Source organism: Haliaeetus leucocephalus, unplaced genomic scaffold (genome assembly GCF_000737465.1).
Source record: "Haliaeetus leucocephalus isolate CR32 unplaced genomic scaffold, Haliaeetus_leucocephalus-4.0 Scaffold339, whole genome shotgun sequence".
NCBI classification, from domain to species: domain Eukaryota; kingdom Metazoa; phylum Chordata; class Aves; order Accipitriformes; family Accipitridae; genus Haliaeetus; species Haliaeetus leucocephalus.
In genome coordinates, this window is record NW_010972775.1 from 4,575,434 (window position 1) to 4,591,406 (window position 15,973).

Sequence of the window (15,973 nt, forward strand, 5' to 3'; positions counted from 1 at the left end):
AATTAAAAATAAAGTGATTACAATGCTTTATTCAACATATTTTACTGTAGTATTCTATTACCTATGAAATTAGAATGCTCATATGCCTTTCTGATGGCTGTGAAGATTTCTTTAGACTAAAGTTCCCAGTAAATTTGGCAGATGTGCTTCAGCAGTAGTGGTCTAATATTTAATAACATCACCCTTAATATGAACTCATCTCATTTAAAATGTTAGAACTGTTGTCCTATGAGTTTGCATACATCACTGGATAAAAATTTTACTAAGGAAGCCAGTATCTGAGAAAAATATCACTCATCTGTTATAAGAACAGTGAACTTCTGCTAAGCAATGGAATTTGTTGCTTATTTGAGTGCTGAATTTATATTTGTCCACAAGTTGTTAAATTCTAAGAGTTCAGAAAATCATCCAGACCACAATTTTCTGAAGTCTCATTGTTTCATTAACATACTTTGTCAGGGCAGGACCCGGACAGAGAACTGTAAGCACTAGAGACCTAAAATTGACATTATTTTTAGAGGCTGAGTATTAATTAGGTAAGATGATGGTATCCCATTTTATTTGAAGTTGGAAAGCAACTATCACAGAAAAGCAAAGGACTTATTTTGACTGAACAAACATGAGTGTAAGGAAAGGAACCAGCGATCCAATTACAATTCAGCCACCGGTTCAAGAGGAGTGAAACTGTATTTTGTTTTCTGTTACTGTGGCTCTTGAGTGCTGTGCTTGATGGTTCCATCTTCAAAGGCCACACGATTTACAGATGACTTATGACCGATCACATGAAGTGGGGGAGGGTCAAATAGATATGTTTTCCAATACTCTGAATACAAGTGAATACCAGCAGAGAAGTTAAAAGAATGGAAGTAGGTGGTACCAAGACACCTAGAACATACTAAAAGGGTTTTTATTAGTTTGGGGGTTTGTTTTAAACTACAAAAATAACAGATCATCATCTCTGGAGTAAAAGGCCCACTGTACTGGTAGCCAGGCTGCTCAACTCACCTTTCATTGCTTCTGCTGACTGGATGAGCTCTGTAACAGCACCAGCGACCCGCTTGGAGAAAGAAGCCAACTGATGCTTTAGTTCTGGAGCTGGTTTTTGAAGGATCTAGAGAAAAAGATAACATGTAACAAATGCATATTAGAAAGGATTCCAGAGAATGCTGGAACACTCCCAAGGCACACTAGTAAAAGATTTATTTTATACAGCAATTGGCTGAGAAAAAATGTGAGTCCAGTGAAAGAAATACAATTGTCAATGAATCACTAGGAGCAAAGGCTTACATTGCAACATCTGATGGATACTAGGAAAGTGACACTGCCTTGCATTTCTACAGGAACTGACAACATTGTCTGGAAGTTCTCAGCACTAAAACTAGGACAGAATTCTCCAAAAGAGAGGCGCATGTGTGAGTATGTGGAAGGAATATGCAGCTTTAGCACTCCATTCTCAGATATTATAGTCATTACACTTACACATCAGGCTTAGTCTTTCTAAACTGCTAGAGAAGAGCTGATTTTCTAGTATTAACAAACTGGTTGGTCATTATTTCTAAGAAATAGAATTACAGAGTTCTGCAAGCTAGCGCTAGTTACCTGTTCTGGAAAAAATCAGCAAGGGTGAACGCAATGGAAATGCCAACCCTGGGCAAGACCCTTAAATAGAAGGGAAAGAAAGACACCTCTGAACCGAATTTGCATCAAGTATTAAACTGTGCTTCTTCAAATGGAAAACAGTCAGTTATTCAGACAGTGAAGTTGAATTCTTCCCCTGAACAGGAACTACATTTGCATTTTTAATTACCATATTGTAAGGAAAAAACCAATTAAGTTCTGGAAATTTGTGTATACTTAAAAACTACTTCTGAGAGGAGACTGACAGATATATAGAGAGATTTAAAAGCAAAACAAGAGGTTGAGTCTCAAAAGTCATAATCAGGTGTGCATTTTCTTAAGGTTTTCAAAAACTCCTCTGCAAAGCAGCTCTAAAAACTAGATGCGCTTTGAAAATACATTTTATCTTTTCTAAGTGTGTTTCCCATTTTGCAGTCAAATGCCCTTACTTTGACAGAATAAACTAAAACTGAACTGTTTTCTTAACTTCATCTGGTGAGAACTCTGCCACACGAGGAATTCTGTCTCTCTGGAACTGCCGTGTCAATGTATGGGTGGACTGGTCTGCTTCCTAAGGATGATCTTTAGTCAACTAGTTTCCATAGTAAACAGAAGTACATGAATCCTCAATAGCTGAACAATCTGCAATGCTAACAAAATGTAACAACACAGTTATAACCAAGGTTTATACACTGCGTAATCCTTTAGTATGGCAGGAGTTGAGCATTGAGCATCTCAGGGGTTATCTTCCCACACAAGCAAAAATGTCCAAAAATATATGAATGTGGTCAGTCAGGACTATAGCAAAGAACATTTTCTGCTCCAGCAGCTGTGACACTAGTACCACCTATGATAGTGGTGACAATGTTGGAATTGAACAAAAATGGATACAAATTTTAAAACTAGGTGGTTTACAAACTGCATTGTTTTAAAGCCAATTTAGAACTCACAGCAGATTCTCATCCCCTGCAGAGTCATGTACAGGCATGGCATGAGAACAACAACAAAAGCTTCAGACTTCCCCTCAACTCAGCATGCATCAAAACTGACCAAGATGGAGCATATGAATATGTAGGAGGGCAGGTCAGTCTTTAACCTTGCTAAGAATATAATTTACAAGTTGTTTTATAAAAATTTGTGCATGCCCATCAGCTTTAATTAGTGTGTTCCCACACCCTACCCCTAGGTAAGTGATTAGAGGGATATTCCTTTGAGCAATCAAGTCAGTTTTGTGCTATTTGCCCAATGCAACCTCTGCACAAGTCAATACACTGGCTTAAGAAATCTTAGATACTGCATCTGACAACTCTTGCACCTAAAAAGTATCATCTTCAAAGAAATAAGGTTGCCGAATAGTATTCCTTGGCATCCCTGTGTTGAGGCACCCATGCAATCATCCCTAGCCTGACTACCAAGGGTGTGACTGAATTTATTAACAATTCTATCACAAGGTGCCACGTGGACTAATTAGAGATTTTTAATCTGAGATGATCTGTGTTTCGGGAGGTTATAAATTAAATGAGACTGTAGACCTAGGGGTACTAAACTACCAGAGTAACAGGGATCAGGAAGCAACAGGATTGTCTGACACTGAAACCATCTTGCTATTTTTTTCTTTTATCCAAGCAAAACAAATCTGAGCTAGGATGTTAAGTTAGCAAGATTGTGTATGGCAGGAGAACAGCTCAGGTAACCACAGAACAAGCAAACAAATCTCTTGGATTACATCTAGACTGTGTCTCTGCCACAACTCCCAAGAGATAAAACTCAGGGGAAAGAATGCAAAAGTCCGTAGAGCAAAAAGTCTGTCATTTACTTGGTTCAATGTTCCTCTGAAAGTGATTTTTTTTTAATCTACTTTGCAGATCCAGTTTACATTTATGAAGCACAGCATGTCTGTATTATGTGTGTACGTGTCTAGTGCTAGACAGACTTTAGCAAAGAGTCAGGATGAAGTTACCACTCCATACATCTTTTTTTCCATGCAGGCATTATGCTCTTCTATTGTGGTTGTGATCACAGAGTCAGTTTTCTAAGGCAGCAAACATTGCGGGGCAGGGGCGGGGTGGGGTGTGGAATTTTCTCATGGCTTTAGGGCCCTGAAAGTAAAGCAGCTTAAGGTAAGAAAGGCTTGTTCCGCTTTATTAGAGGATCAGGCCTTTGTTACCTTAAGCCTCTCTACTTAAGCAGAGACAGAAAAATAAAATGAGCAAAAAATGACTCAAGTCTTTGGTCTGTTCTTGTTTGAAACAAGTACTATGAGTTCAGGAGACCAAATCTGAAAAACTCCCCAAAGTACTTCTGAACTAAAAATGGATCACATATCTAATGCTAAATTACTTACTGCTATGCAGCTGTAGGAATTACATTAACAAGTTCAATCTTTCTTGAACTATTTTCCCTGCTAGTGGCAAGCATAACTGTGAGTTTACTTCTATGTTATGTATATTTCAATGAGGTGATGTGAATTATTAGACATGCTGTATTCTCAGCAGTAAAACTGACTTGGATTTACTAACCTACAGCTAGCGGCTGCAAATTACAGTTTCAGAGACTTCAATATGTCAGCTTAAAGCCACTTAAAAGAAATCTCTGGGCATCCATGAAGATGATTGCTGATTTAAGTCACCTCCAGGAACTTCAATATCTCACAAATGTTAGTTCAAACACACATTATTACTTCCTACAAATGTAATAGCAACAGCAGAACAATATATTATGTGATATTATGTATGGTCAAGAAAAGCCAATGGACAGCAGCATTCATGAGTTTGGATTTCAGCGGAGAAGTTTTATGCAGAGCTACGGAAGTGTCATGTCTGGCATGAATTGGAGAGCTCTTTGTGAGGTAGTGCTGGCTTGGGGTTTTGGGATGGCATTGAGTAGGTGCCTCTTATTTTCCTGGAATCGGGACTGCAAAAGGCATGTAAAAGGGCTTTCATAAAGATTATGTAACCTCTTTGGTCTGGGGGACAGGAGTGTGCCTAATATGTCTAATGCTTACAGTGGGCTTAAAAGAATACTGAAGTGTCTTATTTTCATTTCTTTGTTGGGGACCATTTTTAGGTCAGGACCCATAGTGCCTCCAGATTCAACCCAGAATTCAGTCCCATTTAAGTACTTCCAGTCTTCCTTCCGTCTTGCAGTTTGAGCTGAAGTACTGAGTTCACTTTATCTTGCTTTTCCTGAATAACAGAACTGTTCATAATCTTATGACAAACTGATAAAAATGTGTCACTAGCAGCCACTATAGAAAGAGGTCAGAGAAATTATTCTCCTTGGAAGGGATCCAGTATGTGCATGCAGATGACTCCTTACCAGAAGAACATGTTCCAGGAGTTCCAAGTATCCCAGGGTACATTCTGTTCCAAAGCGCAGGGCTCTCTCTCGAACTTCTTCATTCACATCTGGGTGATATGATGCTTGCTGAGGAGGCAAAACAATATTAGTACCCCAAAGCTGCTCCAAAAGGAGGCTGGCACAGAGAAGATAGGGGAAAGAGAAGGGAAGAGTTTTTTCATAACATGCAAATGACATTTGAGCTTGAGGGCCAGCTGTTTCTGTTGTAAAGGTGTAAGCAAACTGCACTCAAAGAGCAGCAGAGCTCCCATTCTGAGAATGGCACTGGGAACACTTTTCCTTTTCTCAGCACATCCTCCTGTCTGGGTGTGCATCTGCAGTCTTTCTTAGTGTCCTTCCTTAGGTATTATCAGCAGTAGTACTACTTCTTTCTGCCAGTTAAGAACAAATAGAGAAACCCTTGAAGAACCATTTGAAAATACAGGAGGATATATGATTTCTTCTAATGAAAATATATCACTTAGAAACATCTTGGGACTGGAACAGGCTCTTGGGTTGCGTATATACTGTTCTACAGTGCAAAGGTTATGCTATTGTGGCTCTTCTTTTTTACTAATACAGCAAAACTAAAAATTTTAAGTGTCGTTTTGCTGCCCACAAATGGCTGTTTACATCTTACAGGTTAGAAATATGCTAAAATAATTTTTTTATTGTAAGCCTGTACAGCCTGCCATCAAGGAATTTAAAGCAGAAATGGCCATCTGGTTTAGAGACCAAAGCACTGGACTGGCCCCAGAAGACTTTGGGCCAGTCAGAGGTCAACCACCAGCCCAGTGCATGGGTCAAATGTGGGTGTCTTACTTTTCCTTCTCCATTCTGCAAGATAAAGATAATAGTTTGTTCCTTGTAAAAAGCTTCACAAATGGCAGATGAAAAGTGCTATGGAAGTGCTGGGATATCATTATTTTACATGAGACACACAAACCCCAACCCAACCAACCAACCCACCCACCCAAAAAAAGCATTAGCTGCTTTTTTGTTATCTGGTAACACATTGTAAGTAAAAGCTTATTAATGGCTTTAGCTTGACATAGGGATTTAACACAGCAATAGGCAGTGCTGGAACCATCTGTTTAAATACAGAGAAGAAGCAGCAGAGTCAGTTCTTTGACTTCTTAAGGATTTCCACTAAGTATAATGTCTGACATCTGACATAAGCCTGACTAATTCAACCATTTTATTTTTAATCAAAAGTGAAAACTGCAGCCTCTTCAAGCTTTGTATTTTCTAAAATAAACTTCTAGGGAACTTTTTTATTGAACAGAAGTGCTAGCTGTTGACAAGCGAAACTTTCTAAAAATCTTAAAAATTAGCATTTCCTCTTACAAAACAACTCCTTCCACCCCTGCAGCCTCATATCTTCCACTGGAACGGGGGATTATCTCACTGCTCACTTATTTCGAGCCCTTCCTGCAACCCTCAACATCCCAAGCAAGCGCAGTTGTCAGCTGGGCCTGGAGCTGGTCTGTGGGCGCCCTCTGCCGGGAAGTTCAAGGTCAGCAGAGCACGAAAACTGCTCTCATCAGCCACCTCCATCTCTTCATCTTGTCAACAAATCATCTGAAGGGAAAGGAGGTGGGAGGAAGCAGGGTAGGACTTTCTCCACCTTCAGCATACTTCAGACGAGCCCCCAAAATCCAGAACAGCTTATTTTTCATTTTCAAAGAAGGCAGAAGGATCCCCCCGTGTTTCATATGAATCCATTTTAAGTACCCTAATATGCCTCTTCTGCACTTAAATATTATTGTTACACATGCAATTAGAACAAACATCCGTAGGAGAGAAATATAAACTTCTTCTTATGCTTGCACACATAGCCAAGACTGATATCAGAATATTTTGGGAGCATTTCTAAGGTTCAGTGAGTCTTAAACCATATACTTCACAGCAGACTGAAGAGGTGATAAAGTCATTTTAGGAAGACATTTTTGTAGCCCAGAGACATCCCAACAGACATCTCACTACACCAGTTAGAACTCACAACAGAAATGTTTAGTTTTCCAGACTTGCACAGAAAGCCTACTAAAGCATCTCAAACTGAAACATGTGTCCAAAGAACTAGAACACACATTTATTTCCTCATGCTGAGGCTTCCTTTCACTATCAGACCTCCTTTTCTCTTCACGTGCTTTCAAGACAGTAAAGCAGCAAGCACTACTTGACTCTAGTACTACAACTTCTAGCGTGTCAGCACTGATGAATAGCTTGTGTAACTAAAATGTACTAAGATAGTCAGCGTCAAAAAGTCAGTGCTGTTTGAAGGAACCGGGAGAATTCACATAGTCCAACCTCCTGCCTAAGCCTGGGTCAACATTAAATTCAGACCAGATCACTTAGGTCTTTGAAAACTTCCAAAGAAGGAGATTTCATATCCTCTTTAGGCCCCTGTCTCAATGCCTTATTATCCCCACAGTGGAATAACTGGAAGTTCCTATGATTCATTTTTGGACCATTGTGTTTTGTTCTCCTGCTGTGCACCTCAGGTAAATAGCCCAAGACTGTCTCCTCTCAGCAATCTCCCGGTAGGTTTTAGAGGGCTGCTGTGAGGTCCCCTCAAAGTCATCTCTTCTCCAGGCTGAACAGGCAGTTCTTCAGCATCTCCTCACAGGGCCTGCGCTCCAGCCGCAACCATCTGGGCAGGCTCTGCTGAGCTCGCTCCAGTTTCGTCAGTACTCCTTTTGGGGAGCCCAAAATTGGACACAGTATTCTAGATGCAGTCTCACGAATGCTGAGAAAAGGTGAATAATCATTTCCATCAACCTACTGGCTATGTAATGATCTAAGTCATTACTCGTTTCAATTATTTTCTATGCTTTTGATGGACCTTTCATACCTGTTTACTTTTCAACAACAATCATTAAAAATAGTGATATTATGCACAGGTTACTTACTGCATAGTCATTATTTTATACAAATAGGTAATAAAGACAGAAATTGTTATTATCTTAGGGCCTGCTCCAACCTTCAGTAAATGTAATTACAGTGTTTCCACTGACTTTAATGAGAGTTGTCTTTGTTCATTATATCCCGCAGTAGTCAACCTCATTGTCTTTTGAAATGGCATCTACTTATAGAGTATAGAATTAGTAATAAGCACTGTAAATTCACGTACAGCAGAACAAGCATAAGCATATATGTAACTCCTAATAAGTCAAATACTACTTGCCTTAGGCAGCTGGCAGTGAAATAGAACTTAAATTCCCGGCACCAGGGAAATCTGAACTATATTGTATGCAATTCTACCACAGCTCATATACACACACTTTTGTCTTAGCCCAAAGGACATAAAAATCTGATTATTTGTCAGTGCTTATTGTACAGACTAGCTTAATCACACTGGAAGCCCCTCCAGTATTTGTCAAATGTCACAAAAACCAAGTCGCAAGGCATTGCACAGCTTTTACAGCATAGTGAGGCTAAGATTGCTAGATCCTACCCATAAAATTCAAGGGATGGGGCTTATCATGGAAATGCTATGTACAATAATCAATTTGTAGAAATCAATGGCATAAGATTTCTAATTCTCTGAGCAAAATTTGTAGAAACAGGGTTTTCTAAATAAAGTCTGGTACAAACTGTGTATTTGAAAGATTTGTTAAATGACGTAGTATACCTGGAGGCTTTTATTCCCATTTGCTCAACAACCGCTCTTGATTTTAGGAAAGGTAGATAAGATAAAACTACTTCTTACTCCTCGTCAGTGTACCATTACAGGTAAGTAAAATGATTCCCAGCCATTTTCCTTCTGTAGATTGCTTGCTTTGTGAAGGTAATTCCCTGGGAGATCATGAATGCTTTTCCAGCATCCCAGACCTCCATTATTCAGTTTGCAGGAAGTTTCATCCTGTCGGCCGCTTGCAAGGCATGAACTCCTAAACCATTAAATTAACTGGAAGCAAATATAAAAAGATGAATGTTCATAATTAAATGTTCAAAACTATGTATTGGGCTGTATATGGTGTATGTGAGTGTGTTTATAACATTTTTGGAAACAGGATTCTGTTCCTGAGAATTTGCTGCCTGTTTGAAGAGATCGAAACAAAAATGTATCTGCACTAGCTACTTCCAAATGACAAAGGATGTTTAGTGCACCTCAGCATCTGAATTTGTGCCTGAATTGATTTGTCAGAATGTTGCACTCCCTTAGAAGTTTCAATTAACTGGCTTGTACCTAAGACATATTAGGCTACAGTAGTTCCCATGTAAGGAGCACAGTTGTTTAATTTTCCCATGCAAATTAGAGCTGCTCTGCTTTGTTGACCTTCTGGGTTTATGAAGTGGAGAAGACAGAATCAAAATTTGAAGCATACGAAGTGCTCAAGAACTGTCAGACACTGAAAACCCCATCAGAAAACTAAGTCAAAATAAAAAGTTTCATTCAATGGTTTTGTATAAATCCAGTTCTATGTTATATTAGAACTTGCACTTTTGTATGAGGATTATTTTAAAAACAAAATTAACCCTTCTACCTGGGCAGTATTAGGCTAAAATTAATCTGGGACTGATGTAGGCAGTTAGGATTTGACCAAATACTGAAAATCAGACACCTCACAGAGAGCACTGTTATTTTACTGTCATCTTCCATATATGTAAAGGCAAAAGTAAATAAATATAATTTACAGGCAAAGGCACTTTGTGTTACTACTGAAGACCAAAAGGAATGTGATCTTTATAATGCCTTTTTTTTAATTTATGCCTAAATCTTTTTTATCACCAGAACAATGCCAAATGGCTTAATAGCCATTTATTTGTATGACAGATACTTTCCCCCCAGTTTTGCAGGTCAGTTTTTGAAAGTTGTCTAGCGCAAGCAACTGTAGAAAACAGGGTACCAATATTTTTAGTGCAAAGGCAAAACACATTTTTGAAAAGCGCAGAAGAAATTGAGCAAACCAACAGATTTGGTTAGGGGTGGAAAGGACTAATAAAAATAGACCCGAGTGATTCCTTTCACCATTCCTTTCACTCTTCCTAGAAATACTGAAATCATATTTGTGACCATAGGAATATTCTTATATTCTACTACTTGCACAGATTGTGTGTCTTCCAGTTTAATAGGAAACTGAAAACTGGAAATTTCTTGTCAAATAAAACTTCATTTTCGCAAAAAGAAAATAGTCAATATTAGTGCTGTTTCTTTTTTTGTGCATAGCACAGAAAATCCTTTCTGAGAGAGACGTTCCCTTAAAATTATCACAGCCATTAACTTTCTCATCTGAAAAGTAGAGCATTAATACAAAGAAACTGAACAGAAACTATAGCATTCAAGGGATTCAGAGGAACCCCCACCCACCCCAAAAAAAAAAAAAAAAAATTAGTCTTAGGCAAGGAAGTGAATCTTTACCTTACAAGCTGTTAGCATGTCAGCTACTGCTTTGCGGCTCAGATTTGCTGTAGCAATCACATCCTCCTGTCTGCATGAGTTCCCAGCTGCAACAGCTTTGGCAGTTGCCATGGTGATTCCTTTCGTCATCCGGATTGATTCTTCAGGTGATGATGTCTTTTCTGGAACCTCACTTGACTGAAACACCTAAAAGTGAAAGCAGAAGGAAAGCCTGATACCATTCAAGTCAAAGCAGAACCACCATGAGAAAGAGACAGCAACTGGAAGCTGCCTTTGAACAGCAGGAAATGAGAAACATATTCTGAGTACTTGAGTATTATTCTTGCTTGCCATGAGCCTGGTCCTGATAAGCCTGCTCACCTACAGACAGCAGAAAGAAACAATAAGCTGAGAGAAGCATACAACAAAACATTAACCCATTCATCTTGCTTGCCGTTTAACTACCTGGATGACAGTTTGTTAACAGACAGCTGTTCAGAGTGTTACAGGATCAAATGAATTACTATTCCTTTAATTATATTCTTTTTTCATCTGACTGCTGCTTAGGCTGGTCTACTCACATGAGGAGATCCTTCCGCTGCAGAGGCTGGGCCCTACCGAGCCCTTGTTGATAGCACAGTGCAGGACAGTGTGAGAACATCAGTAAAATATTCAAATAGCTCTTAAAAAAGCAGAGGTGGAGCATTGTCTCTTATGCTATACTTAGTCTCCCTTAGGAACCTAAAGATATAATTTTGCTCGTTGAATTGTGTGTGAAAATAGTTCAAATATTTCAAAATAGTTCAAATTATTGGACAGTACACATTACTCTCATGAATACTGGAATACATGAACTGTGGTAAGATGTATGTAACAAGAGCTGGGTAACCTTACTTTTATCCTGTATTTCCTTTTCCCAAGCTTTAGTCTGTATTTGCTTGCCAGTCTTTTACTGTGCAGGGGCAATTCAGAGTGCACAATTAATCAGGAGAGATTTCTTGAATACACACAATGCAGCCTAAGCAGGCTAGTGGTTACAGAACGCAAATGTCTGGACAAAAGTGAGCCTGGTCTATCCCATGCTCCCAGTTCATCAGTTTTTCCACTTTCTCTCTCCAGAAATGAAAGGGATGTTATAGTTAAGTATGTGAAGGACATCCCTCAACATGGCTTAGATTCAGTCCCTGGAGTTCCAAGTCAATCTTGATGCTTTTTCTTGAGCACATACGTCCCATCCTCAGTTCCTCTCTCAACTCTCTCCTAGTACTCCACTTTTCTCCTCATTAAAGAGATGACGCCACCACCACCACAGACCCATTCCTTAGCAATGCTGACAAAAGGAAAAGGAAGAGGAGGAACATTTCAAAGAGATACCAACCAGACTGAGAAAGCAGATGTGATAATGCACAATCCTTCAATGACAGATCTGGACATGTTTTAGATCAGAGTTATGGGAAGGAATATAACTTAGTCAGGTCTTCATGACGATATACAACAGTAACGTGCGCTAGATATTGTACAGAACTTTCCTGATCAGGTACTGAAGCAGTTTTTACCACTGCAGACGCTGTATGAATTCCCAACAACTATATACAGATTTAAAAAAAAAAAATTAAAATAAACAAGAGTTATTTCTTCATTACAACAGCATTGCTCACACAATGAAAAAGAGATGTTTTATGGAGAGCACTTGACAAGGCTCTGCACTGTGCCAGTGCAGTTACAGCATAAGAATTGCTAATCCACAGTCTCTACAACAAAATATTTTCTGCTGAAGAGTATGTCTGTAGGTTTTTTATAAAAATGGCCTGTAAGTAAAGGAAGGAAAAAAATCAGGCTTCTTCATAAATATGGAGGTATTAATTTATGTCACTGAGTAGTGTACTAGTAAAAAAAATAACTGAAATCTGCAGCTGGAGGCTATACTTTTAGATCTTAAAGAGGAAGGAAAACAACTGTCATGGTCTAACACCTAATTTGGGAGAGAATTCCATGCTATTGTTAATTCCTGCTCAGATAGAATATCAGAGACCAGACTATGTATCACTGGTAGTATCATTTCATAATAAAGGAAAAATAGAAACAAGATTAAACTGCAGGTGCAATATGGCTATGATGCTGAGGAGACATTACCAAAGCCAGGATCAAAAAAAGTGAACAGCATTGGACTCAAAAAAATATCTGTAGTGAAAGCTTAACATCTAAAGAACAAAGCAGCAGTTGCTTCCAGATTTGTACATGATGGTAGCATCTCAAATCTCAAAGTGGAGATTGGTAACCTTTGAAAGTACATAGGCTGAAGTGGCATTGTAATTGTACTTTCAGAGATGATTTGCAACAGGTGGAGAACCAAATTGCACCCAATGCACTGCAAGGCAGCAAAGCATAGCTTGAGGAGGAGTGCCTGGGCAGGCTGGTTTGAGTGCAAGAGCATACTTTCAGAAAACTGCCACGTATGGCTATTTTGTTCTGTACCGTGAGTTCCTGTTTGATGTATTCAATTGTGGCCTCAAGAGCTCTTGTCCCTCGAGTAGCTTCATCTTCTACTGCTTTAACAGTCTTCAAAAGTGATGTGACATTTGTTACCATCACCTGAAGAAGAGAGAGGTGAAGACAAAAATACGTGATTCCTTCCTCCTATTTTTCAGAGACAGCAGGGTATGCAGCAAGGCAAATTAAGCTAGGGAGCATTACTACTTCTAATAGAGCCTAAGAAGCTTCATGAACTGTCTTGTTACGAGACTAAATACCAGCTGTTCTGTTGACCAGTTTCTGAAAGCTCCCTGTAAGCTGCAGAAATGTAGCACAACTAACTGCACAGTGATATTATCTTAAGTGTGAGCGTTCTGGCAAAAATTGTACAAAAAAATGGAAAATTCACAACATTTCTAGGTGAGGTCTCTTACACAGATTATGTTAGTGTCTTTTCTTCCGGCACATGTTACACTGCAAGTTGGAAGAGATGTGAATTGAGGTATTGTATTTCTTTTTGAAATTTAACCAATGCATTCTCCGCAATCAGATAAAACCCCAGGTAAGCAAGGAGCCAAACACCAGCCTCAAGCCCAAATGCAGATATAGAATCAGTTACTGTTCCTGTTACAAACCCAATAGTGTTGATGCAGAATAACGTAATTGTCACTGTAATAACTACACCTTTCTTATACCTCAGTATGTTGAGATACAAATGACAACTACAATGAAAAAGGTAGAGACAGAAAGGCCAGCTTCTTGACAATTATGACTTAAAACACAGAGAGCTCTTCACAGCAGGAATAGCCAAGAAGCCACTTTTCTTGACTAGATGGGTCATTTTCTAGTAGCGCCTCAACAGTATACTGTTATCATATGCTCTGAAAGGAAGAGAGGCACAGGTCTTATGGGTAAGCAACAGACATGAGAGTGAGAAGAGCTTCCAGCCAAGCAAGAAGCTACCATGACACTCTCATAATGTGAAAGCAGAAGTAATATCACCTAAATCTCCACATCTGGAAATATTTTGTAGACACAAAGCCACAAGGGCTTTGTGAGGCAAATGTCATAATACATCTCAGGTGCAGAGAAAATAGAGCACAAAGATATCACAGGTATAGTGTAATCTGTGTGAGTTTTGAGCTTTGGTACCTATGTACTTCCTGGAAAGATCTAGGAGGGAGGGATCAGAAATGCACAATATCCTACTGTAGAGTTATTGGAGGGTTTTTTTTCCCTTCCTTTCCTCCCCTTCTCCCCCCCTTCCCCAAGATGCAAGGGCTAAATAAGGAGGCCACATGCTTATCCTGAGCATGTCATTGTTTAGAATGTAAATATTTAGGTACCATTTTACACTGGATAAACTTTACTCTGTAGTATTCTTAAAGGAGAACCTACCCTTCAATACAGGCTTGCAAAAGAAAGAGGTTTCTCTTCAGAAAAATTACAGTTCTTTCATAAAAACACAAAAGTCACCTGACAGCCTACAAAAACTGATAGCTTCATGGAAACTCGATAGTGTCTTACTGTTTTTCTGTATCATCCCAGGATGATAATGAAACAAAGGAAGAGATGAGATTTCAGGCAATCAGAAATTGCTGAAAACCAGGCTTCACATGTCTATCAAGTGTGATTGCACAGATACTTTCAAATAAAATGTAAGAATAAGGTTTTACCTTGGCAGCACCTTTCAGCTGGTACATGGATGGATCATCTGCTGGTTTGCTAGCAGCTCCTTTGGTAGCACCAATGAGATCAGAAAGGGCCTTTGCAACATCCTTGATAGCATTGATCAGGACAACCTATAGGAATGAGAAATAGCTGTAAGCCTCAGGCAAGAAACAGTAGACTGGATGAGGGCGTAAATAGCTAAAAAAAAAAAATAAAAAAAATCTACTACTGGTACACAAATAGTACCACCCTCCCTCTACCCCAGTAAAACACACAATATTCTGGAAAAGGAAAAGCTGTGTTGATAGCTACAGTATTTCATATAACCGGTCAGAATCTATAAAAGTGACTATTTCCTGTGAAGAAATTGAAATGCTGATTGCAGGTAGGATTTCCTTCCTCTGAGCTTCCCTAAGGGGAGGTTTACTTTTCTCCATGTTCTTCACCCTTTGGGTGGAAGCAGGACAAGAGCAAGGAGACAGATTGATCATAAGCTTACAGTCTAATGTTACAGTTATGTACCAATTCGGAAATCACTTACTGAAAGATCAAATGTACTTGCTATGGCGAGGTGTTAGAGGGAGATATTCTTTCAGGGAAAAGGAAGTTGAACCTCTGTAAGAAGCTATACAGAATTAAATGCTGAATAACTTGGTTGGCTTGAAGTCAGGAAAAGTCAAATCTGGAGATATTGTCTCCTAAACCCAACCTCAAAGACAGAAGTCCTAGACAAAATACAGACACTACAACAGGCTTATTAATTATTTTAGGGTAGTATTGGAATAACTCCCTCCTCCAAATCCTTCTCCTTTGCCCTTTGCACTAGTAGAAAATCAGATGTTTTAAGTATTTTGCTGGAATTCAGAAGAGTTCATTTTAAAGAAAATGTTGAAAGATGCATGAAAAATGAGAAAGCTCGGGGAAAAGAAAAAAAAAAAAGATGTGGAACAATCTCCTCTCAATAACTGCATTTCTGTAGCATTATAAATATTAAGAAAACAGCCTCATTCCTTCGTGTTTGCAGTTCACTGTAATTTACATAGAAGTGAAGTCTTTGCTTTTCCTGAAAATTTTATTTACCTTTTGGTAGCTCAGAAGCTCTTTGACCATGGAAATAAGAAAAGAACCCGAGACATAGGACAGACTAATGGGATTCTCTGTTGTCCAACTGCCTACGTTGTGTGGCAACTTGCAGTGTAAGACATCTGAAACTCTATCGCACCAGGTAAATTAAGTGTTGCTGCTATGGAAAAATGTTGTGACAGTATTGTGTGCTAAAGCTATTAGAAGTGCTCCATTTAGGACACGATGCATCTACAATTTCAAACTGGCAATATAAAATTGCTCCAGATAATTACTTGTGCACAATAACATTTATTCTAAGTACTTTATTCTTGGCTTTTTACTTATAGAGAAAAACTATGTGTGATAAACGTTTTGCAAATGTTGCTAGTTTATGGAAATCCTGCTGTTAAAGACAAAAAAAAGAGAGTGGGGGGACCGGGGGGGGGGGGGGAGGGAGGGGGGGGG

The 15,973-nt window shown here is 39.0% G+C and overlaps 1 protein-coding gene across 1 annotated transcript in view; it reads right to left on the reverse strand.

The window, feature by feature from the left end:
* TLN2 (talin 2) overlaps window positions 1–15,973 on the reverse strand; it is a 115,915-nt gene that overhangs the window by 18,550 nt on the left and 81,392 nt on the right. The window contains exons 46-50 of the mRNA XM_010571713.1: window positions 14,449–14,574; window positions 12,776–12,892; window positions 10,322–10,507; window positions 4,936–5,043; window positions 1,006–1,111 (exon numbers count right to left, since the gene is read on the reverse strand). Coding sequence (XP_010570015.1) covers window positions 1,006–1,111; window positions 4,936–5,043; window positions 10,322–10,507; window positions 12,776–12,892; window positions 14,449–14,574 — 643 coding nt within the window. The remainder of the gene's footprint in view (window positions 1–1,005; window positions 1,112–4,935; window positions 5,044–10,321; window positions 10,508–12,775; window positions 12,893–14,448; window positions 14,575–15,973) is intronic.